At 45.9% G+C, this 27,442-nt stretch overlaps 2 protein-coding genes across 2 annotated transcripts in view; one reads left to right on the top strand and one right to left on the bottom strand.

Moving 5' to 3' along the window:
* Positions 1-22,153, top strand: part of BPHL (biphenyl hydrolase like) — a 29,530-nt gene extending 7,377 nt beyond the window's left edge. Inside the window, exons 3-7 of the mRNA XM_063097635.1 lie at positions 2,029-2,195; positions 3,631-3,784; positions 10,220-10,351; positions 12,882-13,005; positions 21,782-22,153. Of these exons, the coding sequence (XP_062953705.1) occupies positions 2,029-2,195; positions 3,631-3,784; positions 10,220-10,351; positions 12,882-13,005; positions 21,782-21,869 (665 nt within the window). The 3' untranslated portion in view covers positions 21,870-22,153. The remainder of the gene's footprint in view (positions 1-2,028; positions 2,196-3,630; positions 3,785-10,219; positions 10,352-12,881; positions 13,006-21,781) is intronic.
* Positions 22,154-22,617: 464 nt separating this feature from the next.
* On the bottom strand, positions 22,618-26,629 carry LOC134377576 (tubulin beta-2A chain). Its single transcript, XM_063096072.1, has 4 exons — positions 26,486-26,629; positions 25,126-25,234; positions 24,670-24,780; positions 22,618-23,869 (listed from the first exon to the last, which is right to left on the bottom strand). The coding sequence occupies exons 1-4, from the start codon at positions 26,540-26,542 to the stop codon at positions 22,809-22,811; spliced, it is 1,338 nt and encodes a 445-aa protein (XP_062952142.1). The 5' UTR covers positions 26,543-26,629; the 3' UTR covers positions 22,618-22,808.
* Between the last annotated feature and the right edge of the window lie 813 nt (positions 26,630-27,442).

Genomic DNA, 27,442 nt, shown 5'->3' with positions numbered 1-27,442 from the left:
TTTAAGAGGTTTAGTATTGTTGCTTTATTTTTGATTTAGTTAAATAGTTCCAGTATATACTTATTTCCTTGTAATTTTCTGCTTTCTCCTAAAAGTAAAGTGCTAAATATTTTCCAGTTGATTGATGGTTCCACTTGACTGAGCCTCAGCTGAGCGTGGTGCCGTTGTAGCTTGTGAGGCATCTTTGTCTAGAGAGTATTTGGTACCTTTTCTTCCTTAAGCTATTGTAATGAAGGAGGACTTTTATGCCAATGGCTGATGTGGAGCTAAACTCATCTATAAAAACAGTGAACAGTTTACCAGTTTAAATTTCCATTATTTCAGTATTGCAGTCATTATCCAGGTATCAATAACTCTTGCCAATTTAATTTTTATGTAAAATATTAGGATGATTCCAAAATAAAAAAGTGGAGCAGTGAGATTCTTTCTCCTGTCCTGTCCCCAGCACCCAGTTCCCCTCTCGCAGGCCTTACAGTTATCATAAACTAGTAACTGTGTACATTTATTCCTTAAATGTTATTTTAAGATTTTAATATTCTTGGCACTGGTCTTTGAATGTATACACATGTGCCAGAGAGCAAAAGTCTTATTATTTCTGAAATTTCTTTTAGACTGTCCCCTATTCCCATCTTCTTCCTTCCTGCCCCTCCTTCCGGTCAGGTCTCCTGCAAAGGTCCCTCCAGGTCAGGGACCTAAGAGAGGCTTCGTGGGTCACAGCAGGAAACACAGGCTGGAAATCCACTGAATTGTTTTGCGGTTGGGTTTTCTGAATGATTTACCTGATCTTGGGTCAAGTGTAACTTGCCAGGAAAAATGATGGACCCTGATAGTGTTAAATGATCCTGTACCACCTTGAAAGACATTTTCTGGACATGGGTGTTATCAGCTTAATTTTAAGTTACCCTTTTTTTTTTTCAATTATAAATAGTAGTGCAGTGAACATTCTGTTGTTCATTGTCTAGTATTCATTTGTGGCCTGAGCTATGAGTCCTTAAAAATCAAGTGGACTTTACAAGTCAAATGCTGACTTGCCCCTGGACTAGGTTCTTTGAGAGTGGCATTCCATGCTGTGCACAGTAGGTGTGAACACACCACACCTAGAGTAACCACGTGGCAGGCTGGGTACTGCTGGTCAAGTCCACCCCAGGCTCAATAATATAGTCTACTCATTGGCATAGGCTGTTTATACTGTTTTGATGAAATAAACTAATTTGATTTTTTCTCTCCACCGCCCCATTTCAGTATTTTAGTTTAGTTTTCTAGTTTTTAATTATAACTTCAAAATAAAATCTTCAGGACTATTCACATTAGCTTAATAAAAAAATCTGGAATTTTAGAATTATACTTTGAATAACTTGGACCAAATCTTATAAATTTATTTACATATATTGCGATCGATCTCATTTGTAAATCGTTTTTTCAAAAAAAAAAGAAAAAATAACCCAGAAACATATCATATCTTTAAGTTTATTTCTATACATTTTCATTAATTCTTTTTTTTTTTTAAAGGAAGATTAAGCTGAAGTGATATCAAAAGTGCTGAAATAGAGCCTGCCCCGTAGCTCACTCGGGAGAGTGCAAGCGCTTGGGAGCGCAGCAGCGCTCCCGCCGCGGGTTCGGATCCTATATAGGAATGGCCGGTGCGCTCACTGGCTGAGCGCGGTGCGCGACACCACCCCGGAGGGTTGCGATCCCCTTACCGTTCACAAAAAAGACAAAAAAAAAAAAAAAAAAAAAAAAAAAGGGCTGAAATAATACAGGACCAAATAAACAATAAGGGCCTCTGTCCTTCTCAAAATAGCCACTAGAGGGCAATGGAAGGCAGGTCTGAACTCCACCTGGAAGGGAGGTGGGCCTCAGGGTAAATGGATCCAATCATTGCAAGACTGCTTTCCTGATTACATTCTGTTGGCTAACTTCCAGTAGATACAGCTACTTTGTTTGAAGGTTGCTGTTGCTCTGTTTTCACTGTAATGTGTTTGATATAATGCACGCTTTCACCTGAGGGTTACCACTGGCTGTTTTCAGGTAGTGGAGAGACTGATTTTGGACCCCAGCTTGAGAACCTAAGTAAAGAGCTCTTCACTGTGGTCGCCTGGGATCCTCGAGGATATGGACATTCCAGGCCCCCTGATCGAGATTTCCCAGTGGACTTTTTTGAAAGGGATGCGAAAGATGCTGTTGATTTGATGAAGGTGGGTGTCTTAGGGAAGTGCCCTGGGGAAGGAGAATGGCTGGGCCTGATTCATTTACTTTGTTTAATTTTTGTTCTTTCTTTCTACAAAGGTGATACCATGTGATTACTATAGAAAATTCAAATAATTTAAATAGGTGTTAAGAAGAGAGTAAAAATATCTCACAGTGCAACTATCTAGGGACACCACTAATGAGACTTGAAGACTCCGCCTTTCTGGCCAGTCTCATTACATATATACATACAGTTTTGTATTGATGGCATCATGCTATACCTAACGTTTTCCCAGCTTACTATTCTTATTGAACAATTTGTCAAGGAGCTACTACTTGCATGTCAATAAATATGCATTTACATTAGTTTTATAATACTAGAGTTCTTCAAAAAGTTCATGGAAAGATTTGTATTATCTTTGTATTTTTCCAGGAACTTTTTGAAGTACCCTTATAAGCACATAGTATTGCATTACATGGATGTGCTGTGTCTTATTTCACCCATCTTCTAATGGTAATTAATTTTTAGGAGGGGGGAGGAGCAGCTGGCTGGTACAGGGATCAAACCCTGGACCTTGGTGCTATTAACTTAATTTTTAAGTTGCCCCTCCCGCCCCGCCCTTTTGCTATTATAAACAATGTTGTTGTGGGCATCCTGGACCTAGCTACTGGTACACATGCATGAGAGTTTCATGTGAATTTAGGAGATGACTTGCTGGGTTATAGAAGATGCAAATGTCCATTTTATAAGATAGTGCCAAATTATTATGCATAGTAGTTATGTCAATTTATGTTCCTATCAGCAAATGTCTTGGACTAATATTAGTTAATTCTTTAATTTTCTCAGTCATTTTATTTTCACTTCTAGGAAGCATCTCTCAGATGTAATCTTTGTCTGTTTTCCCTGCCAAACACATTTTTAGACGCTGATTGATTCACCCAGGGACTAACATAACCTCCCATGACACTTCTCTTCCAGCCTGTCTCTAGCCAGTTCTTCCCTCAGTTGAAGTCATTGGCTTTTCTAGATGTCCTACCTCATTTCATCCAGCAAATCTCAAGGTCCCCTCTCTAGTCTACATGACTTACTCAGGCATGCGTGTGTGTGTGCACATACACACGCACACTGTATTTGTCATATCCAAGTACAGTTGATCTCCACTGGTTCTAGTCCTTTGAGATTTTATCCAGCCCGAAGATGTCATTCCCTCATAATTCAAACCCATATTATGCACTCAGATTTTTATGCCAATTATATTTACATCAAAACTAATTGGGAGAAAACATTAGGTACACAAACGGTGGACTCTAGGATTTTTCCTTTATTAATGTTTGATGCTCTGGACCCACCTCTGTATTGATTCTAATCGTTATTGACTCTAAGGTTCTTTTAGCAGAGAGCAGCAATAACCTGTGCTGTTCATTTTACTATATTTGTCACAGACGTTGAAGTTTCAGAAGGTCTCCCTGCTGGGGTGGAGTGATGGCGGCATAACGGCCCTCATTGCTGCTGCCAAGTATCCATCTTACATCAACAAGATGGTGATCTGGGGAGCCAACACCTACGTCACGGACACAGACGTCAAGATTTATGAGGGTAGGTTCTGCAAACTGGAGGCAGTGTGATAACGATCCTTCTCTTCTCTCCCCTTCTCATCTCTTATTTTGATATATATCAAGTCACATTTCATCTGCTTCCAGTTCTCAACCCTAAGGTGGGAAGAAAAATGAGCTCTCAGAAAAGTAATGCAGCTTATCCAGTCTCAGTTTTAAAACTGTGGAACTATTATGGCTCAGGAAAAGGATAAGTAAAATTGATATTTACATTTACTACTACCTATAGTGAACTTCACGGAAGGAGGGGATGATGTGAGGTGTTATTAATAACCTCATTTAAAATGATGAAGGTAAAAGGGAACATTGGATTCAAATATGAAACCTCATATTTTGATTTAAAGAATTTCTTGCATTTTATTATTATTATTATTTTATTTGGCAACTGGCCAGTGCTGGAATCCAAGCCCTTGAACTTGGAGTTATAACACCAAGCTCTAATCAACTGAACTAAGTTGCATTTTTTAAGGTTGTCCTTCAGGCTTTTCTATGAGGTTTCAGAGGCTCTAAGTAGAACAGGGGCCAGTAAACTGCAGCCCATAGATCAGATACAGCCTGCCTCCTGCTTTTCTAAGGCCTGGGCACCAATTGGGGAGGCTAGTGCTGTGAATCACGGAGACCAAGCTGGGGTGTCCCCTCCCCAACCCTTCCCCATCTCCTTGTTTGCCCCCAGTGTGGCTTCCCAGGCTGGGTGGTGGCCCCTACACATGGGCCAGTCAAAGCCAATGAATACTTTTAGGGTTGTTTTGCAGTATTCCCTTATTATCCTCTAAGAGTTTGTAGGGTCTGTGGTGGTATCTCCTCTTTTTTTCTGATATTGATAATTTGTGTCATCTCTTTTTCCTGACCAGTCTGGCTAGAGGATTATCCATTTTATTGATGTTTTTAGAGAAGTAGCTATTGGTTTTCTTGATTTATTTCTACTGTTTTCAGGTTTGTTTCTGCTCTTATCTTTAGTATTTTCTTCCTTCTGCTTGCTTTGGGTTTTTTTTTTTTTTTTTTTTTTTTTTTTTTTCTTTTTTCGTGACCGGCACTCAGCCAGTGAGTGCACCGGCCATTCCTATATAGGATCCGAACCCGCGGCTGCTGGGAGCGTTGCCGCGCTCCCAGCGCAGCACCCTCCCGAGTGCGCCACAGGCTCGGCCCTTGCTTTGGGTTTTGATTTGCTATTTTTCATAGTCTCAAAGTAGAAGCTTAGCTTATTGATTTGAGACTTTTCTTCTTTTGTAACATAGGCATTTAATGCTGTAAATTTCCCTCTAGGCGCTGCTTCATCTAAGCAGCCTACAAATTTTGATATGTTGTATTTCCATTCAGTTCAAAACATTTTCTGATATCCCTTCAGACTCCCTGTTTGACCCATGTTTGTTTAGAATTTATTTACTTTCCAAATAGTTGGGGTTTCCTAGATACCTTTCTATTATTGGTATCCAGCTTAATTCCATTAGGTTTAGAAAACATACTTAGTATAATTTCAATTCTTTTAAATTTGGTAAAGTTTGTTTTATGCACCAGAGTATGGTCTGCTTTCATCTAAAATTTAATTCATTATTTCATGACCCTTCCCACACCTAAGCCCCTGCCCACTATCTCAGTTAGTGGCCTGCAGTCTACTGGGGCATCTGAGCCAGAACCCCAGAGTCCTTCCTCGAGGGCTGATCTTCCTCTGCCCTCTTCATTGAACTGTGACTGCATTCTGTTGAGACCACATTCATAACACCTCTCAAGTTACCCCCTCTCCCTTCTTCGCACCATTTTTCCAGTTTAGGCCCTTAGCCTCTTAGGTGGTTGGCCTTCCTTAAGAGAGTTTTCTTTCTAAGGCAAAAACCTGGTCATTTAATTCTACTACTTAAAATTCTCCAATAACTTCAATAAAGTCCAAGCACCATGGCTGGCCCCTGCCAGTCTGGCCCTGCCCAGCCTTTCCAGCCTCTTCTCGCCCACTCCCCGGTGCTGCCGTGCATCTCCCATGTTGAATATGTTCCTGAAACAAGCTTGCCCCTTCCTGCCCCTCTGCCCTTGCCCCTGCTGCTGTGCTGCCTGTGTGGCCTTCCCCTCCAGCCATGTCCTCCTCAGCAAACACATCTCCACCCAGTACCCAGCTCCTGGGGTACCGCTTCTGGGAAGGTACCTGGAGCCCTCGGCCTGGTGCGTGCTCATCCCTGCTGGACGCTGGGGCATTGCCTTGTCCTGGCACTGGCACCCTTTCACTCCTGTCCCCAGTCACTGCAGTGTGGACTTACCACATGCAGTGGCTCTGACTCTCCTTTCTTTTCTTTTCTTTTTTTTGCTGGCTGGGGCAGGATTGGACCCTGGACCTCTGGTGTCACCAGCACCACACTCCAACCGGCTGAGCTGAGCGGCTGGCTTGACTTTGCTTTCTTTGTGAAAACAAAACTTCCACTCAGTCTCCCACCTCTCTTTATTGTCCCATACACCTTTATTGCCCTTACCAGCCACAGTTTCTCCTTCTTATTCCCCAGTCTCTCCTTAACTTGTGACACATGGCTTCTGACCCACCGGTGCAGTGGAGACAGTGCCTTCACATGACCAAGCCCACGGAACACTTCACTGCCCTTTGCTTCTGCAGCATTTGAAAATGCACTCATGATGTGTGTGACAGTGCCCACACCCTCCTCTTGAAGCTTTCTCTGTCCTGAAGTTCTTGCTGCCCTGTTCTCTCCACTTCCCCCTCCTCTCTGGTTGCTTCTGGCTGTGACATGTGCCCGCTCTTCTCCACGGGGTAGGTGGTGTTGGGGTCCTCCAGGCGCCATCTGCGTGCTCTGATCCTTTTCTCCTATGCCCAAGTAGCTTCACTCATCCCCTGGTGTCACCCAACCCCCAAATCCCAGACATTGGAGTTTTTACTCAGTTTTCTTACCCAGTTGCTCTACATGTACCTTACATTTCACCTGGTCATTTTTCCTCTAAACCTGTGTCTCCTGCTCAATTTCTTGTCTTGGTAAATGATATACTGGACTATGCTGTTTCTTTCACAAGATAATATTTTTAATTACTATATATTGAATACCTGCTGTGGGCTAAGGTTTTTAACCCTATAGAGCCCCTGAAGGTAACTGCTGCTCAACCTGCCTCTCCCGTGAGGAAGCAGGCTCACAGGGGTATGGATACGTACTGTGATGGCGTGGCAGGGGTAGCACTGTGGCACCGTGCAGCCTCCGCTTTATGTCCCGCCGCAGCCTCCACCCTCTGCGTTCTCCGTGCGTGCATTGACCCCGCGCCTCTCCCGCCGGTCCCGTCCTTACCCACGTCCTTACCCTCATTCGTCTGCTTTCCACACTGCTCTGATAGCTATTTGGTACACTGTGAATCTCATTGTTTCTCTCTTAAAAATCCTTGCAGGGGCCGGCCCGTGGCTCACTCGGGAGAGTGCGGCGCTGGTAGTGCCGAGGCCGCCGGTTCGGATCCTATATAGGGATGGCCGGTGCGGTCACTGGCTGAGCGTGGTGCGGACCACACCGCGCCGAGGGTTGCGATCCCCTTACCAGTCAGAAAAAAACAAAACAAAACAAACAAACAAACAAAAAATCCTTTCAGGACTTCCCATAACTTGCTGGATAAATTGTTCAAACTCCTCAGCTTCACGCCCAGCGAGCAGGTGGCCCAGGACCTGCCTGTCCTGGTGCTCCTCCCAGCACTTCGGCCTCACCCCACACGTCCCCCTTCGCCTCAGCCACCTGCGCGGCTGCAGCGGGCGGACTGGCTCTCTGCCCTGCACCCACAGTAGGCGCCCTGCCCGCCCCCACGCCTGCTTCTGACTCGGGTTCCCAGACTCAGCCTGAGCTCAAGCGCCCCCCTCAGCCACTCCCTTCCCATTGCCCTTTGAGCTCACCCACTGAGCCTCCTCTGTCCGCTTCCAGCGTCTCCCACGACACTTAGTACACTGTACTACCGCTGCTGTCTGCAGGTTCTCGACTGGACCATAAGGCCCTAAAAGACAGGGACCATAAGGCCCTAAAAGGCAGAGACCGTATCTCATTCAAGTTTATATATGCGGTAACGAACACACAGCAGACTTCAAATAATGTTGACTGGATTAATTCACTAATTAATGATGAACAAATGAGTTTCCTTCATTACCGTTCCAATGTTTAGCAAAATTATATGCTCAAAAAATATATATCAGTTTCTTTTTGAGGTACAGGTTAGTTCTGCTTTGGATCAGCAAACAGTTTGATACAAATGGTTCTTTTGGGAACTTAGCTATAAAATATTCTAAATTTTTGGTGGTCATAACTGAGCTTTGGGGCAAAACTGGTTTCCTCTTAAAGTAAATTAGCAGAAGTAAATATATAAATACAAAGAATATTTTTGAATGCTTGTTATATGTCAGGCACTGTTGTTAGCATATTTCATATTTCATGTGTTAACTTACTTTTTATTCCAGAGTGGTGTTTTAATTCTCATTTTTCTGTTGAGGAAACTGTGACCTGGAGAGGTTAAGCAACTTTCTCAGTGTCATAGAACTATTAAGTGCTGGGGCTGGGATTCAAACCCAGGCATTCTGACTTCTAAGCCTGTGTTTGATATGAACATTTGGCTTACCCCAGCTACAGCTGGATTCTTTTGCCCCTTGAGATTTAAATACTATTTCCTGTGGGAGTCCAAAGCCTTCCCCCAGATTTGACATTCCCATAGATACCTCTTGCTCCAAATGCCCGCTTTTACTGAGTTAATTCATTTAAAGGATCTCTTGCCTGTCCCATGACAAAGACTTTGTTTTAGCAAGAAAAATATCTTCTTGTTGAACATCAGCCAACTTAGTTTTTAAAAGGTCTGGGCCTTCACATCACAAGCAACTTTTTTTTCCTAATTGATTTTTAAGTTTTTTATTAATAATATGTAACATGTATAATGCAACCCCTGTGACATGTCTGAATTATGACACCCATGAACCCACCAGGTTACTCAGGATCGATTGCTGCTGACACATTTGTATCTGTGTTCTTTCTCCCCAGCCCACCCCAACCCCAGCCTGAGCCCTGCAAATCAGCCTTGTGTCTTTTCGAAAACAGTTTTGTTATATGCTTATGTCCCTAAACAATGTATAGTTTGTTTTTGAGCTTTACAGAAATGATTTCATACCGTGTATCATCTTCTATGCACTTTATATTTCTTTTTTTTTTTTTTTTCTTTTAAAGATGACCGGTAAGGGGATCTTAACCCTTGACTTGGTGTTATCAGCACCACACTCTCCCGAGTGAGCCACAGGCCGGCCCCTGCACTTTATATTTCTGAGACTCATTCATTTCTGAGCTGCAGTTCATTGCTTTTCATTGTTGTATTCCATTGGGCAGATATGTCAGGTTTTATTTACCCATTCTTTTACTGGTGGACAGTAGGTTCATTTCCAGTGTTGCACTCAGGCTTACCTCTGCATATTTAAACCAATCAGCAGCAACAGAGGCAGTCACCTTCCTGTGAGGGGATCCACCCTCCTCAGAAGGCATTCGTAGTCATAAATAGCAGTTTTTCCTCCATTTAGCTATGTCAGTTCACTGAGTACATACTTAGTGCCTTCCAAGCGCCTGGCACTATCCAGAGCCTTGTGTAGGTTATTATTCTATATGAGTTCATGTCATTAGTGTCATGTTGTCTTTCAGGTGTATGGTTTAGCAGAAGTGCTGTATTACAAGATCTCAATAAACAATATTTAATATGCTCAAGAGCATTAGAATCTTTAAATTATCACAGTGTGTTGAAAGAAATACAGAAAAGATGGGGCTAAGTAATTGCATTTGTTGATTCATTTTAAAAGCAGTTTCTAGCTAGTCTTTCTTTCCTACCAGTGAGTCATTTATAATACAGTTTGAAATTAGCAGATAGTCTTTTATACCCGTTTCTTCAGTAGCAGAAATTAGAATGAATAATCTGTATGCATTTCTCAATGTACATAAAAATGCAATTTAGGAAAAAACTGCTTTATAAATGATGTCACTCTTACTCAGGCAGCCCTAATTAAAGGAATATTTTCTTTTGTACCTTTAACAGAAAGCATTAAGTGCAGGTCTCATTTCATTCACTCAGTAAGTATTTCTTGTGGGCCTGTGTTGTGGGAGACACCGGTCTAGGCCTTGGAGCACAGTGGGAAGCCGAGCCACGCCCCTTACACAGGGGCGCATCCTGGTGGGAGGAGACAGTCAGCCGTGGACACAGAAGACCCTGCAAAGCAGTGATGAGTGCTGAGCAGAGGTCAGGAAGGTCACCGACATTTGAGCAGAGACCTGGATGCCTAAAGAGTGAACCACGTGAACACCCAGGGCCAGGGGCCAGGGGGCATTCCAGGCAGATGGAACAGTGAGTATAAGGACTTGCAAGTGGCCTGTGCTTGGAATATTTAAAGATAGTACTTTAGTATGAGACCAAACCTATCCTCATCTACACTTCTGTTTTTCAGGCATTCGAGATGTTTCTAAATGGAGTGAGAGGACAAGGAAGCCACTAGAAGCCCTGTATGGGTATGACTACTTTGCCAAAACCTGTGATAAGTGGGTGGATGGCATAAGACAGTTCACACATCTACCAGATGGTAGGTTGCATGGACTATTTAATGGTTCCTTTGTCTATTAGAGAGAATGTTTGAATTCCTCCCCTGATGTTCCAGAATTCCTTCATGATTAATGAATCCACCCGTTATCCTTCCACACTGATGTGTGCACAGGGAATACTAGTTATTGTATACAATACAAAGTCTTGTATAATAAACCTGCCTAAACTAGAGACAGGACTGCATGTGTAAAGGAGCATGTATTCCTGCATGTATTATTGAGTCTGTAATAGCAAATTGTTCTTTTTCCTTCTAATCCTTTGTGTGATGACAAAATAATTCTCCATGAGCTTCGAATAGTTTGTTTTCTAATTCCAGAATGGGTCATTCAAAAACAAGCCACAATATAGACAATATTTTTTCCTTTTTTACACATTTAAATGTGTCATCCCTCTACATCCTCTGTTAGTAGAAGAAAGGAGGAAGTCTGTTATGATCCTCAACACCAGCAGAATCCATATGAAGAAGAGAGGGCTCAGTTATTTTTCCATCTTCAGAGCTAAGTTATATGACCTCAGCCATGAACAGAAGTCTCCCTCCCTTTATCTGAAAACTTAACAAGATTTCCATTAACCTTAAGAAACTGACATCTTTAAGAAAAATTCTAACTTAAAGTCTATTTTTGTACAGCTGTTTATGTTTGTAATCTCTCAAACATCCTTTTAATTGCTGAAAGAATAGAGTAGCTATGATCTGATCTTGGAGCACATTGTCATAAATTGGTTGTGATCGAAGGACCAATTTGATCTGTTAGGTAATCATTTCCAGCATGAGTCATCTATCAAAACTTGCACAATGAAAAATTCTTTTGGAAATGTTACTTTTCTGGTTTAAGTTCAAAACAGCAAATGCATGCCTTATAATGATCTTGTTCAAAGGCAGTGTGCACCCGTAGGAACAGGTCCTTGAAATGTGTTTCCCTCTGCTATTAAAACAAAGATACCATAGAGTAGTGTTTGAGATAGTTCTCCATTAAAGAGCGCACGTTTGTGAAATGTAAACTTTTATGTTTTATCAAAGAGATCAGTGGAAAGATTGGAAGATTCAAAGACAGAAATAGAGTTAAATCGGCAATTCAAAAATACATCATGGTACAGAGGACCTAACAGTGTGTAAATCATCTCACAGCGGGACTGTTAATAGCTTGTCTTGCTTCTGTGCCAGTTTGGCAGAGCTTTCTGTTCACTACTGTGCCCTCACACTGATGGACACTCAGTTTAGCATAGTGCTTAATTGCCCAGCTTTGGAGTGAGACAGGCCTGGGTTTGAATTCTGGCTTTGCCGCTTGGCTTGCTGTTAGAATGGATTCGGGCAGATGACTTGGTTTCTCTAAGCTTCAGTTTCCTGTCTGTGACCTGGAAATACTAATAACTACCTCATAAAGTTGTTGTGGGGATTAAATGAGATAATATATGTTCTGCTTTGGTATAGAACTAAGTACAAAGTGTCTAATAAAAGGTTGTTATTACCGTTGTTATAAAAGTTCTTAATTTTCAAGTAAGTTTATGTATTAAATGAGTTAAAACATGTAACTACGCTAAGTGTTTCACAGGTGTGAAATGTTGAAACACCTCCTGACACATAGCGAGCACTCAGTAACGTTGGCTTTAATCACCATCATTTGATTCTATAATTGGCGGGTGTGTGTCCTCCCAGGGACAGGAGAGGGAAGCTTCAGAGACCCAGAGAAGTAATTAACAGTCAACAGGTCCCCTTCTCCTTTAGCAGGCAGCGATCCTCCACTGAAGAGCAGGGGAGCGGCCTGGGCTCAGGCCCCCAGCGTTCTCAGTGAGCTGCCGCACTCTCCTCTCCACCCAGGCAGAGAAGGAAGGGAGGATGAGGAAGCCAGGAACCTTAGACAGGCTCTCTCTTTAGCCTCACGACAGCCCTAGGGGACAACTGCCCCTGTGTGAGACTGAAGCTCAAAGTGGTTACGGAAACACCAGGATTTCACAGAGGCAGGAAGTGCAGTGCAGGGACTGGAGCCCAGATGGTGCTGTGATGATAGCCTTAGAAACAATGTTATAAACGGGATTAGGGCCTAAAGTCAGTCAGTCTCTCAAAAGTATGTAAGTCAGGAGTGTCACAGAGGCACAAGTGATGAAGAGAAGCTTCTCCACCACCTGTGAATTGTACTTCTTGCGAGGCACATAAGCTTTGAGGGCTCGGAGACATAATATCCAGCTGTCAAGAACCGCCCCATGCAATATAAAGAGTTATGGGGTCTTTGATTTTCCCACTATTTTACATGCAATATGAATTTAAATTGGGCAAAGCTGCTTGTTTACTACTCGAGTTTAAAAACAAACAAACAAAAAACAGCAGAGAAAGGGAAAAGGAAATCCAAAGAACATTAGAGCTGGAAGTAAGACCAGGCATGGTCAAATCCAGAACACTGTTTTCACAGACAGGGAAACTGAGGTCCGGTGGGGGACATGACTTGCCAAGTTCTCTGTCTCCTCGCCTGGAGCACGGCTGCACTAAAGCAGGTCCTCGTGCTGCTGTCTTTCAGGTGGCATCTGTCGGCACTTGCTGCCCCTGGTCCAGTGCCCCACCTTGATCTTGCATGGTGAGAAGGATCTTCTGGTCCCGCGTTTTCATGCCGACTTCATACACAAGCATGTGCGAGGGTCACGGTGAGTGCAGGCACCACATCGGCATTCCCTGCCCTGGAAGCATCAAGTAAATGGGAGAAGCTACAGGAAGAACAAGGAGCAGTACGAGTTGGGATTTTAGGGTGCACATCCCTGCCCCATTTTGCTAATGTCGGTAAATAGTACTGCTATATTTTGGATACCATGGACTCCTGCAGGACAGGAGCCCTGAACTGTGGGTGACCAATAATAGGAAGGGAAGGTGCTCTCAGATAAATGTCTCTCGTCATAGCAAATGACAAATGTGCTAATAGGTACTAAATTCTCTAACATTGGTGACAGTTTAGATTTATATCAACCACTGTAAACTGAAATGATTTCATATAATTTGAAAATTTCCAGTTCAGTTTTTTGTTATATGAAAGCACTGTCTACTCAGTAAAAAAATTTGGAAAACCGAAAAAAGAAAATGAATTACCCATTGCTTGCAACCCATTTAGTTACTATCATTATTAGCACTTTTGTACATAGATATCATTCTATATTCAACTCTGAATCCTTTTTTTCCCACTTAAAATTATTTTGTAAACTTTTCATGTTATTTCAGCCTTAAATATGTCACACCATAATGAGAAACCCATATTCCGAAGCACAAAACACCAACGTATACCAAGCCATGTTGGTGGCTCCATCAATTAAAATGCAGGCATATATCACTTGTTCTTTTTATCTTTATTTCTGCCAACTGACCTTAGACGTCAGAAAACCTTATAAGATATGCCAGCAGAAATTCTGTTACTCAATCCCATCAATTTTTGTATGTAATAGAAATTTATATTTTAGATACTTTGGCTGACACAAGGGCCAGCTTTTGCCAGTACTTTTATCAGGATGGAAATTCAGAGTTGAATAAATTCATCACCTCCTTTACATGCAGCAGATGCATATCCTGGAGGTGAGAATGGGGTGTGACCCTTAAACAAACGTATAGAAAATATTCAAGTGAGTATGGACCCCTTCGGAGACTATATATGCATTTTGGACATCTCTGAATTACTCAGTATGTCTTCAGAATTCTATGAAGTTCTTTTGAAATTGGATTTTATTAGTGACCTAAGAAAATCTTCCCTCCCTCACCACTTTCCCTCCAGAAGCCAATTTCTGATGCCTCCTGAGGGCCAGCACTGCTCAACATGGTTGTTAGTGGTCCCTGTCCTCAAAGCCTTGCCACCCAGCAGGGACAGCAGGCACAGAAGCAGCTCCACTGCCTCCCAGTCAGACTCTCTAACATGCTGTATTAAACAACAGATTCCTCTGAGAATTTTTAAATGTGGGGAAAATGTTTCTTATTCTATAATAAATACAATTACCATAAACATTTATAATTCCTGTACCCATATAGCATTTTTTAAAATTAAAAGGCATCTTTTTACTCCACATATTTCCTCCTGTATCATTTCCATCATGAATCCAAAAAATATACATGATCATGTATAATGAATAATCCGTTTGGCTGGAACATAAAGTGAGGAATAAAGGTAGAAGTTAGGTTAGGATTACACTGTGGATGGACATAAAGCTTAAATTGATTTAGTAGCCAATAAAAGGTATTTTTATACTCAAGTTTAATAAAATTATAATACTAAAATTCAAGTAGTATACTTTTTTATTAATCCTTCTGAAAGTTTTCTATATAATCTATACAATCTTAGCATTTACAGTGTACAAGGTGATGTTTCCATATAGCATTTTATATTTTAAAAATTATTTTACATACAATGTCTAATTATACTTCATGACAAACAATGAAAAAAATTATCCATTTTAAAGATATGAGAAATCAAAGCTGAGAGGGTATTAAGCAATTTTTCAAGGTTGCATAGCTAGTAAAATGACAAATCCTAGATTGTTTTTCTCCTAATATAGTGTGTTTCCACCACATCACAGCTGCCTCTCATAAACATACTCTTACTATGATGGTAAGATGCCTGGAATAATATTCTAGGTGACCTGGTTAATTGTCTCCCAGCTTCAGAAACATCAGGTTTTTTCACACCGACAGGCACGGTAAATGCAGTGTGTTCCCCTGAAGAGCCAGGTTCAATAAAAGCCAGTCTGCAGGAAAGTTTAATTTAGGAATTCTGTTCCAGACCCATCTCCTAGCAACAAAATGCATCAATATGGGAGAAAAACATACCATTACCATGCAGATGTTAATTCTTTCAGTAGACTGTTTTCTGGAAGGACATTTTCTTAGAGGAATATTCTCTGGAACAGATAGGTTGAAGGTAAAGTGTTGTAAGCAATGCTTGTCCAAAACTGGCTGGTATTTTCCACTCACTGCCTTCCTCTGCTAAAGAAGCCCTTTATGTTGGGCTGGTTAGTTTATTTGGGCTTCGCAAAAGGAAGGCAGATTCCTTGAGTACCACAGTCTCCTATGGTTCTGTGCACCAGGCTGTCTGAACACAGGGAAGCAACTCAGTGCACAGGCTTCCGATCAGCAGGCATTTCCTTGTCTTGCCAGGTGCATTTTTAATTAGACTTAAAGGCACAATCTGTCCCTTCACAGATTTTTACCAAGAAATACGTACTGTGTGTAATACAGATACCAAACTGCCTTTCCTGTCTCAGGAGTTATTTTGTCTCTTTCTCTTTCCTTTCTTTGTAGGAGAATAATAGAATCTCTTGGAATCAAAGAGGCCTTAGAGATCATTCAATTTCACTGTTTTAAAAATTTGTTTTTAGGCAGTTGAACCCCTCTCCTAACAAACTCTTATGCAGAAGTCTGAGATATGAAATACAAAATATGAGCTGCTCTGATGACAGCAGGGTGGGAAGCAGACCCTGCCCTCGGGCCCTGCTGCCCTGGCCCAGCCCTCCCCCTGCCTGACTTGCCAGACTTTGTGTGGGTGTCCCTGGTCCCAGGCATGGCATCACCCACGAGGCCAACCCCAGCTGCATCTAGAAAGTTCTTGCTGAGCACAGGTTGCACCCCTTGGACTCTGGAGTCGAGATGGGTGGGCCCTGGGAGATAGGAGAGAATGTTACTGCATGGCTGGGTCAAGCTGCATGTGCGCTACGGTGTTTATTAGTGAGTTAGGGCTGCTGTCACAAAGTACACAGACTGGGGGGCTTATCTAAGACAGAGGTGTATTTACTCACAGTTCTGGAAGTCTAAAATCAAGGAGTTGGCAGGGTTATTCTCCTAAGGCCTCTCTCCTCGGCTTGTAGATTGTGTCTTCTCCCTGTATCTTCACACATCTCTCTGAACCTGTGTCTAGATCTCCTCCTCTTTTGAAGACACTAGTCATAATGGATGAGGGCCCATCCTTATGACCTCATTTTACCTTAATTACCTCTTTAAGGACTCCATATCCAAATAAGGTCACACTCTCAGGTACTGGGAGTTAGGACTTCACCATATTAATCTGGGGGGACACAATTCAGCCCATAACGTATTTCCGAGGAGGTGCTCAGCTCTCAGGAATTAGAGGCCCAGCAGAGTTCCGTGTCCGATTTCAGACCAGGTGCAGAGGACTGGGCCCTTGCTGGACTCCCCCCCGATCCCTTCATCCCTTCCTTCTGTGGCCTGGCCCAATGCACCGCTCCTTCAGTTCAGCTCAGAGGACTGCTCCTCAGTGAGACTTCCTTGACTCCACCTCACCCTACAGTCACTCATCTTTCTGAGGTCACGTGGCTCCTTGTCCATGCCTTTTTACAGCTGCCAGCAAGTGAATCTAACACTCTTCCTGTTGGACGCTTTAGCCCAATCCCAGGAAGTAGTCCAGAACATCTTCAAGTGCCCGGTGCGTGCTCAAAGAAAGAGAAGGCGAGAGCAGGAGGCATGCAGAGGGCGAGTCTCTAGGGATGGGCCGAGGCACTGGGGCCAGGCCAGGCAGGAAAGAACCCAGGGGTGAAGGCTGTGTGTGCAAAGAGTTGGCACCTTGGGTTTGTGTCAGCTAAAAGGGAGAGGTGGGGAACGGCATCTTGCCTGGAGACCAGCGTTGGTATTTTGGGTTCCTGAGCAACATTCATAGCAGTGAGGTTAAGGGCACCAGCAGGGGACTCAGACAGACCCAGGTTCGAGGGTTGGCTTGGTCCCTAACTGTGCCATTGAGCACTGCACATGATATTTCTGTACTGTTTCCTCATGTGTAAAATGGAAATGATGATACCTATCATCTCAAAGAATTTTTTTGAGGAATGAATGAGGAGGTATTTGTACATTTAAGACTTAGTAAGAGCTCAACACATGGTAGCTGCTGCTTTTGTGGATGGAATGCCAGTGTGGGTTCAGGTGAGAAGGGCCCCCAGGAGGCATCAGGGTATAGCTTGATATTAAGTAGGGCAGATTGCCCTCTGCCCCAGCTTTCAGGACCATTATTACTGTAGGTGTAGAATTAGCAGTATTAGTGTAGCATTATTAGTATCATAGTAGTACTAGTGTAGGGCAGATCAGGGGTCTCCAGAGAAACGGAATGTGTGTGTGTAGAAAGAGATTTATTATAAGGAATTGGTTCACACAATTATGGAGGCTGACAAGTCTCAAGATCCGCAGGGTGAATCAACAAGCTGGAGACCTAGGAGAGGCGATGGTGTAATTCCAGTCTAAGTCCAGCTGCCTGAGACCCACGAGAGGCGATGGTATAGTTAGTTCTAGTCTGAAAGCCAGCACGCTTGAGACCCATGAAGAGGTGATGCTTCAGCTGGAGTTCAAAGGTGGAAAAAGCTGATATCCGAGTTTGAAGGCCATCAGGCAGGAGAGAGACCCTCTTACTCAGCCTTTTTGTTCTATTCAGGCCTTCAACAGATTGAACGAGGCCCACCCACATTAGGGAGGACAGTCTGCTTTACTCAGCTTACTGATTCAAATGTTACTGTCATCCATAAACACACTTACGGACACATCCAGAATAATGTTTGACCAAATACTGAGCTCCCCATGGCCCAGTCAAGTTTTAATTTTATATATAAAATTAACCATCACACTGGGTGCCTGCTTCTGTCCACAAGGGTCTTGGCCTTGTGGTGGGCTTGCAGAGAGTGTGCAGGCAGGCCAGCTGTGAGGGGGAGACCGAGCCATCTAGGTAATGGACTGGATACTGTCCTCTGTCTGATGACAGGAGGAGGAAAGGGCCTTTTCTGTGGCTTCCTTGGCTTTTCAGGTCTGGCCACTAGGCCAGCCAGTAGGAGCTGTCCACTAGCTGGAGTGACATCAGTTGACCTAGGTGAACAGGATTCATACTAGTGACAAAGATTCGTTTTCAGCTCTAGAAAAGTGAGGCCAGGGCATTAGGGTAGAAGGAGGGCGGCGCTGCAGCTTCCACTTCTGGACACTTCCAGCCTGGCCGGCAGTGAGTGCCCCTCTCTCCTAATGCCCCAGGGCCCTGCCCCACCACTCACCATCCGCCCTCCCGGTGCCACTTTAGAGCCTCCTCTCTGCCCACTGGCTGCTCAGGCAGAGGGGAAAACAGCTCCAGACTCTGCTTGTGGTCATATTACAGGATTAACGGCAAATAGAATTAGCCAGTGTTTACAAAGTCAAGTCTTTTGCAGTTCAAAACGAGAGGGATCTGACCCATTCTAGACAAATCTTTCCCACCACATTTTGTAGAAACTCTCAGAAGGGACAGATCTTTCGATTGGAGGTATTATGTTAGCCAACAAGTATAAAGAAACTGCTCCCAAGTTGGAGCATTCCTTTAATATGCTGCACATAAGTAGAACCTTCCTAAAGACTTTTGCACACCATGAAGTGCAATACAATAGAAGAATAAAATAATAGCAGACATTTATTAAGTGCTTACTGTGTGCACACAGACCTTGTGCTGCGTACCTTAAAAGCATGATCTCATTTCATCCTCAGAATAATCCCATAGGGAAATACTATTACTATCCCCATTTTCCAGGTGAGGAACTGTGGCTTAGGGAGATGATATAACTTGCCAGGGTAGATCCCACACTGGTTAGACCAGACATGTCCTGACTCCATGAAGCCCTTGCGTTTCACCCTGTGATGGCACCTCCAACCTACATCCAGCCACCACAGGAAGGAGATGCTCACTGCGGTCAGAGGCCCTGGCCACGTTCCTGTAGTCCCAGCAGGCTCGGAAGGGCTTCATCCTGCACGTACCATTTAAAGCATCAATTCAGCAGAACCTGACTTCCCAGCAGTATCCTGCTCCAATCTGTAGCATTGCCAAAAAAGCAGCCTCTGAGGCAGTTTTCTTTCTTTCTATGCTTGAGACATGGTTGCATTTGAGAAAAGGAGCTTTTCTATGAGAAGTCTGTCCCCCATTCTCAAGTGCCTGGGCGGCCGGCCATCAGGCTGAGAGGGGAGAGCCCGCTGGCCAGGGCATGGGCTGAGGGCCTGCTCCCCCAGGCTTTACCTCTGGAAGGAGCCTGTGGTTCACCCATTGTTACCTCTTTCCTAGGTGGCATTTTCTAGAAGGAGCAGAAAGAAAAAATAAAACGTTTAATTTCTGAATATAAAGGGGCTGTTGATGACAACCAGGTTAGAATGGCCTCAAAAGGAATGCCTGAAAGCCTCCCCATCAGCCTCATTGCTCCAGTTTCATAATGGAAGAGATTCTGGTAGCAGCAACCAGCCTGCTTTGGCTTCCACTTGAAACAAAAGTGCTCACAGACTTACTGGCAGCTTTACTTTATGGGTTCATAAATAATTTAGAGTTTTATCACGTTGATCCAAAGTGCAAGTGTGCTGCGGCACCTCACTCATGGCCTTTTACTGTGAAAGCTGGAAAAGGTTCACATGAGGAAAGAGACCAGCATCATGAGGCCAGCGTCTCACTTGTGCCACCTTGACCCAGCAGGACTTTATCAAGCAGAGGTAAAGTAACCACTGAATTTATACCATGGGATTAGACAGCTTTGCATGCCTCAAAAGATCTCTTTTTGTGAAGGAGCCAGATGGAATGAGGAATCTGCCCTAGCAAATAGGAACCTGTGTTTACCCTCTCAGAAGCCCCCTCATTCCCACCTGTGCCATATGTTTAGCAGTGAGGGGCTTCCTACTAATTTTCCTGGAGAATGTGGTTGTTTGAAAACCACTCTCCATGGAACAAGTGATTAGATCCTTTGCTTATTTGGGTGAGAATCCAGGGCAGACATGGTGGCTGCATTGCCTTGACAGCTGATATTTACATCTGATCATTATGCTGCTTATCCCAAGAAGGAACACAAGTAGGTTTTAGATATAATAAATCCTATGTCAGACCTGTAGGAGGAAGGTGTACAAAGGACCTTGAAATGACTCCAGAAAGGTGTCAAGAACAGTTTTCTTTATCCCATATTTTTAATAAAGGAAACCTAGTTTTTACTTCCCCAAGATCTAGAGATTCCTATAGGAAGAGTACGGACAGCACTGAATGGCTAAAAAGAAGGGATTCACAGCTGGTGTCTTTCCTTCCTTATCAGAACGAGTATATTGTGAAAACAAGGTAGAGGACTTCAAGTTTGGCAGGTCCGGGTTTCCCTGCCTGAAAATCCAGCTTAGTGCAGATTGGGGGATGCATTTTACCTAGGCATGCCCTCCCATGACCCTTAGCATCCTTGGTAGTTGCTTTTTTTCTGCCTCCTAAAAATGGAGGCCTTCAGCATCTCTGCAAGCCTGTTCCTTCTGTCGGGCAACTGGGATCCTACCTTTGGGGTTGATGCAGCTAATCCTCCTTTTCTGAACAACATTAAAATTGAATTTAGAATGTTCTAGTTATCCTTAATAGCGTTATTAACTTTCCAAGCACCTCAGAAAGATGCCAACTGTATCTCTTCCTTTCAAGGTGATGATCTTATTGCCCCATCCCCGCGCCCGACATGGCTGAGTCACGAGAGTCAGCGTCCTGCAGGGACATCCCCCTTCCCCACAGTCCTCCCAAGTGCCCAGCACATGAGAGCTCTTACGCCCGGTGTTGAAAGATCAGAAAATTAGGCAGTGTGGTAACTGGCATGCCCCAGTGCAGTCATTTTAATGTCCAATTTCATTGTAGACAAAATGGCTTGAACTTGTGCTCACATCCTGGAAGCTTTGTTTAAAACTTTTACTATATCTATACTTTTATAGCTAACCAATAAAATATAGAACTGAGAGAAGGCTGCCTTTGATAGATAAATTGCAAACCAGTCCCATTTGACCAAAATCCTATGGAAAGGAAGAAGCCTTGCAAGGACTGTGAGGTGTGCAACTGTGGCAGCTGCAGAAGTGCCCGCCGGGCACAGAACTGCCAACGCCGTCCCCAAAGGACTACGGGCTTCCCCATTTGGCTGGTGGCTCATGTTCAGACTCACTTGTTCAGTGTTCCCAATGTGATAGAGCGACCCAGAACTGAGGCCAGCAAACTGGTGGTGGCTGCAAATTGCAATCTTCACTTTCCCACTACACAGATGCCCCAAGAAACTCACCTGCCCCACCCCATGAGTTCTGCCCTTTCTTATCTTCCCAACCTTCTCTTTTCAAATCAGCTTCATTAAAATGGACTTTTTAAAAGTAACCACCAGATCACCTGACCCACTGTCAGTTTTCCCGTCAAACCATTTGTTTCCTGACGTGATTGTAACTGTAATGCGCGTCTGTTGCTGTGAGGTTGGTGCCTCACAGTCGCCTCCAGGGTGCTCATCACCTCTGAGGGGTTTCATGCGTGTCTGTACTCATGGAAGGTTGGTGCTGTTACCTTACATTTTCCTCCCAGTAGCAGTCATGGGAAAAAATGAGGCAGTTTTTCATTTTAGAGTTTTATGAAATATTGGGGAAGGTAAGAGGTTTTTAAATGTGTCATTGATCAAACACTTTTTTCTTTTTTAGGTTGCATCTGATGCCAGAAGGCAAACATAACCTGCATTTACGCTTTGCAGATGAATTCAACAAGTTAGCAGAAGACTTCCTACGGTGAAAGTATCCCGGAAGCATCTAGTCTTGGTGGCTCCTTACCATGGGCTTGATCATGGTACTGTGTTACCTTGATGCCTTTAAACCTCCCTCCCTGTGTCACACCTCAGCTAACCTCCTTCCCATGCTTTCTGCCCCTCCCTATAATCTGACATATTGAAAAGAGCTCTAGCTTCACTATCTACAAAAATTAAATCTGATTTCTGAACATTAAATTGTGAATTTCTACCATTATCTTAAAAAATAAATTCCTGCCATAATTTACTTTCAAATAAATTTTAGGTAGAACATTTGTAGTGTTGATGTTTGCCATTTTAGGACATCTTGAATTTACACTGTACCTGTTATCTGAGAGGTATGAGCTTCATTTACCTTTCTATTTCTATTTATCACATTGCTCAAAGAGAAGTGGAGAAACAGAAGACAGTCCTAACCAAAGGTCTTCAGTTGTACAGATGCATAGAGTATCTGGAACAGCAGCAAATAAGGTAAGAAGCTTTGCCTTATCCCAAGGACAGTCTCCACTCCTGGATCACTTTTCAGAGATCCCTTAATTTCATGCTTTGGGGCCCTGAAGATGAAAAAAAGTGTATGTTCTTCTCTCCTACTAAAAGGGTAGGGATGCTATTAATTAAAACCACTAAAGCAGGAATTCTATGCCACTTAAAATTAAACCCTGAAACTTTATACGTAAAACATTTAGTGAAAGAATAAAAATGATTTGAAGTGAGAATAAAGCCGTCACGGTTTTATACACATGCTTTTTTATTAGTGTAGATATATTAACAGACAATACTGTAATTCAGAAGTGAGTTCCACATTATTACATCAACAGTGTGTATTTCTGACGGAGGCAAAACTGAGCACCATAGTATACACATAGAAAGACCATGCTGGGGACAACAGAAGGTCACTAAGTGCACACGACTTATGGGCCAGGAGCTCAAGCCTCGTCTTCACCCTCCTCCTCCTCGAACTCCCCCTGCTCGTCGGCCGTGGCGTCCTGGTACTGCTGGTACTCGGACACCAGGTCGTTCATGTTGCTCTCGGCCTCGGTGAACTCCATCTCGTCCATGCCCTCGCCCGTGTACCAGTGCAGGAAGGCCTTGCGCCGGAACATGGCGGTGAACTGCTCCGAGATGCGCTTGAACAGCTCCTGGATGGCCGTGCTGTTGCCGATGAAGGTGGCCGACATCTTGAGGCCGCGCGGCGGGATGTCGCACACGGCCGTCTTCACGTTGTTGGGGATCCACTCCACGAAGTAGCTGCTGTTCTTGTTCTGCACGTTGAGCATCTGCTCGTCCACCTCCTTCATGGACATACGGCCTCGGAAGATGGCGGCCACCGTCAGGTAGCGGCCGTGGCGCGGGTCGCAGGCGGCCATCATGTTCTTGGAGTCGAACATCTGCTGCGTGAGCTCGGGCACCGTGAGCGCGCGGTACTGCTGGCTGCCGCGGCTGGTGAGGGGCGCGAAGCCGGGCATGAAGAAGTGCAGGCGGGGGAAGGGCACCATGTTCACGGCCAGCTTGCGCAGGTCGGCGTTCAGCTGGCCCGGGAAGCGCAGGCACGTGGTGACCCCGCTCATGGTGGCCGACACCAGGTGGTTGAGGTCCCCGTAGGTGGGCGTGGTCAGCTTCAGGGTACGGAAGCAGATGTCGTACAGGGCCTCGTTGTCGATGGAGTAGGTCTCGTCCGTGTTCTCCACCAGCTGGTGGACAGAGAGGGTGGCGTTGTAGGGCTCCACCACCGTGTCCGACACCTTGGGCGAGGGCATGACGCTGAAGGTGTTCATGATGCGGTCGGGGTACTCCTCACGGATCTTGCTGATGAGCAGGGTGCCCATCCCGGACCCCGTGCCGCCCCCCAGAGAGTGGGTCAGCTGGAAGCCCTGGAGACAGTCACAGCTCTCTGACTCCTTCCTCACCACATCCAGGACCGAGTCTACCAGTTCAGCGCCCTCCGTGTAGTGGCCCTTTGCCCAGTTGTTTCCTGCACCACTCTGGCCTGCCAGAGGGAAAGGAGAATATTAGACACCAAAACAGAGAAAAGGTAGCACTAGTCTTAGAGTGGCAGGTTCTTGTCTTTTAGACACCAACTTTTTACCTAATAAAAAATCTTTCTATGTGTTAGTGACCCTCAGAAACACTGGAAATTATAATAAAGTAGAAAGCAAGTTGAGGAAGAGGATAGATTTTTAAAAACCCAACTGCTTTTAAAATTAAGAACAGAGATAAGGGCTGGCCAGTTAGCTCAGTTGGTTAGAGTGCAGCCTTACGACACCAAGGTCAAGGGTTTGGATCCCTGTACTGGCCAGCTGCCAAAGAAGAATTAAAAACAGATAATCCTATACATACTCAGAATCGGTACAATTAAACAGGCCAGGGTGAAGATACAATGTGGTCACGAGAGAGACAGGCTCTAAGCAGTTGTCTAAACCTCTGGTCAGCAGGCATTGGCCATCAGCTCCTTGAAGTGGTTACCTGTTGTCACTAGTCCTTTGAAATTACCTGTATCCTATTAAGCCCTGTTTGAAGTTTTTCCTGCTCTTTCTTCTTTCCCGTCAGAGACTACTCTGTAAAGGGAGGGCAAGAACAGCCATCTGTGGGCTGACATTGATCTCTGAGCTGTCCAGAGACTGACCAGAGAAGCGGCCACCCATGGACAGGGTGGAGTTAGACCAGGACTCGGGGCTTTCTGTGGACACAGTCTGACCTCAGCATTGGACGGGAAGAACTGTGATCTGCCTGGTTGTTAGGAAGAAGGTGAGTCATCGGGGCAAGTTCCTGCTGATCATGACTACATACCGAACACAAAGTTGTCTGGCCTGAAGATCTGGCCGAATGGTCCGGACCTGACCGAGTCCATGGTGCCTGGCTCCAGGTCCACCAGGATGGCTCGAGGTACATATTTGTTACCTGCAGGGAACAAGAGCTGACTTAGACCTGTGGTTGGCAAAGGAATCACAGGCAGGGTTGTGCTCTACACTGCTCTCACAGCAGAGTTCATTAGAGAAAATTCCAGCATCTGAGACAAAGGGGCAGAACAAGGGGTTTTCTGCTTCTAAGAAAAAGGAGATATTGAGCATGCTTAGCCATGCAAACATGCAGGAGTCTTAAGGACCCATAGGAAGCATTTTCTAGCAGCTGGCATTTAAAATGAAATGCAGTAGTATTTCTTTGTCATTTGTGCGTTCCCAGGACATTCTGTTTGGCACAGTATGGAAAGCAAGGTTGCCTGGGCTAGAATGACCAGGTACTCACCAGCGGCTTCATTGTAGTACACGTTGATCCGCTCCAGTTGCAAGTCACTGTCTCCATGGTAACTGCCGGTGGGGTCAATTCCATGCTCATCGCTGATGACCTCCCAGAACTGAAATGAAAAAAAGAATCCCATTGTGGCATGGCATCCCAAATGTCACTAAGGACGGCCTTTTCTTTTTTGCATGTCCTTGGAACAGCGGCCATGTGGTCAGACAGTTAACGAGTCCTAGAAAAGACCAAAGAGCTGTGCAGCCCTGTCTCCTGCAGCAGCTGCTGCTGAGGGGCTTGGAAATCCACAGAGCATCGCCATGTTATGGCGCTAGACTGAAAAACTGGAGGGGCCCTGGAGAAGGGGGGGCACAGCAGACGCCCTTCTAGGGGAAGCCAGGGACGCAGGGGGGCTCTGTCACCTGAGGCAGGGCTTGATGTCACTGCATCCCGGCTGATGGATGGGTCCTGGCAGGACTGAGGACCAGGTGGACACCAGTCTGAGGCTGCCGGCAGGGATCCATGTCTCCTGGCACAGATCCTGGGCAGCCCTCCGATGGTGCGGGTTTATGCCACTGACCTACGTATTTGCCTCCGGGTACTAACCACAGCAGGGAAGGGTGGGCGGGAGCCCGTGTGAAGGAGCCGTCCATCAGGCTCCATTGTGAATTTGCAGCCGGAAAGGGGGCGGGGGGCTGGGGGGCAATATGGCGGTTTTAAAAGAGACCACGTCCTTGTAGAGGCGCCCGCCCACACCCACGCACCATGCCAGTGCTGCGTGTCCGACTGCGTTGGGTCATGACAGTCCCACCCAGGGCAGTCACCTGCTGCCTCGCAGAGGGGAAACAAGACCTTCATGCTACCTGTCATCGCGTCTAGCGAGTAACCGTGTAAGGGAATTTAAACACCCTCGTCTGTATAACCCGAAGAGAAGCCTCGATAACATCTGCCAGTCCAATGACATTGCATTATTTCATTCAAATGGTATACAAAAATATACAATTTCACATGAAGCTTCTGAAGAAATATGACCAGAGCCCCGATCCACATTTCAGAAACTAACACACCCAGGGGAATGCCAACGGCGTCCCACAGAAGGGCTGCGGTCCAAGGAAATTTAAAGGGCCTGATTAAAGGCACGCACAGCTGCGTCGCCGCGCGCATCCTGGCAGGTTGGGAGGCTTCCTGGGCCCCGCCCGGCGGCCTCGCTGCGGAAATCGCCATTCGAGCTGCCCGGGGCGCCGCAGCCTCCCCCGGGCCCCGGCCCCCGCCCCGGCCAGCACCCTCTGGGCCCCCAGCCTCAGCCCAAACCTAAAGGTTCCGCGGTCCCGCCCGCAACCCCACCCGGCCCGTTCGCCGGCGGCGCGCCCACCTTGGCGCCGATCTGGTTGCCGCACTGGCCCGCCTGGATGTGCACGATCTCGCGCATGGTGCCGGCTGCGGAGCGGGTGGAGGCGCTGGCCCTCGGAGCTGCGCGCGCGGCGTGCCTGGCCGGACTCAGCAGAGCAGCGGGGAGACCTGCCGCCACCCCCCCAGCGCCGCCTTTTATACCGGGGGGCTTGCCCCCGCCCGCGCTGACGTCATGGTGGGCGGGGCCGCGGGCTCAGCGTGGCGGAGACTGCGGCACCGCGAGGGGGAGCCGGGGCGCGGTGCGAAGTGCGGGGGCGTTCTGGCCCGTCGCCGCGGCCTCAGGGCCCCAGGTGGGCCCCCAGCCCCTGCATCCAGCGGCCGAAGGCGGAGCCGATGCCCCGGGCCCAGCCAGCCGCCCGCGCTCTCCCCGAGCCACGGGTGGGGCCGCACTCCTGCGCTGGGTCCTTCAGTCACGTCGCGGTCCCCACACCACCCACTCTGGACCCCCGAGAGAAGCTAGAGACCCTGTCCCAGAAGGAGGGGAGGGGCTGCCTCCAAACGGGGTCCTCGGCTCCCGGGGCGGGGGAGAGACGGCGACACCCCAGGTGGAGCAGGAAGCCCGGAACTGAAGGCGCCTCTGCGGGGGGTCTCCCTCTGGCTGTGCGCGGAGGCTTCCTGCGTCCGGGCAGGGCCCTGGGACTCTGTGCCGCGAGGATGAACGCCGGGGGCGGGGAGGCGTGGGGACGAGCGGGACCCCGGGACCTCTGGCAGCTGTGGTCAAGGAACGCCAGGATGGCGCGGCCGGCGGCCCTTCACCTGTGCGTGTGAGAAGGCCGGTCGGCTTGGGAGGGACTCGGAGACGTGCTCCGGCTGGACTGTCACATGGCAGCTTCGAGCTCTTGAAAAGGCCTCTTAAATGTGGAAAATCCTGCCTGTGTGTGTGAGAGAGACACAGAGGAAAGCGAGGAGGACGCGGTCA

Source organism: Cynocephalus volans, chromosome 5 (assembly GCF_027409185.1).
Source record: "Cynocephalus volans isolate mCynVol1 chromosome 5, mCynVol1.pri, whole genome shotgun sequence".
NCBI lineage: Eukaryota > Metazoa > Chordata > Mammalia > Dermoptera > Cynocephalidae > Cynocephalus > Cynocephalus volans.
The sequence above is the reverse complement of the archived record's forward strand: the minus strand, read 5'-3'. Positions and strand labels throughout refer to the sequence as shown.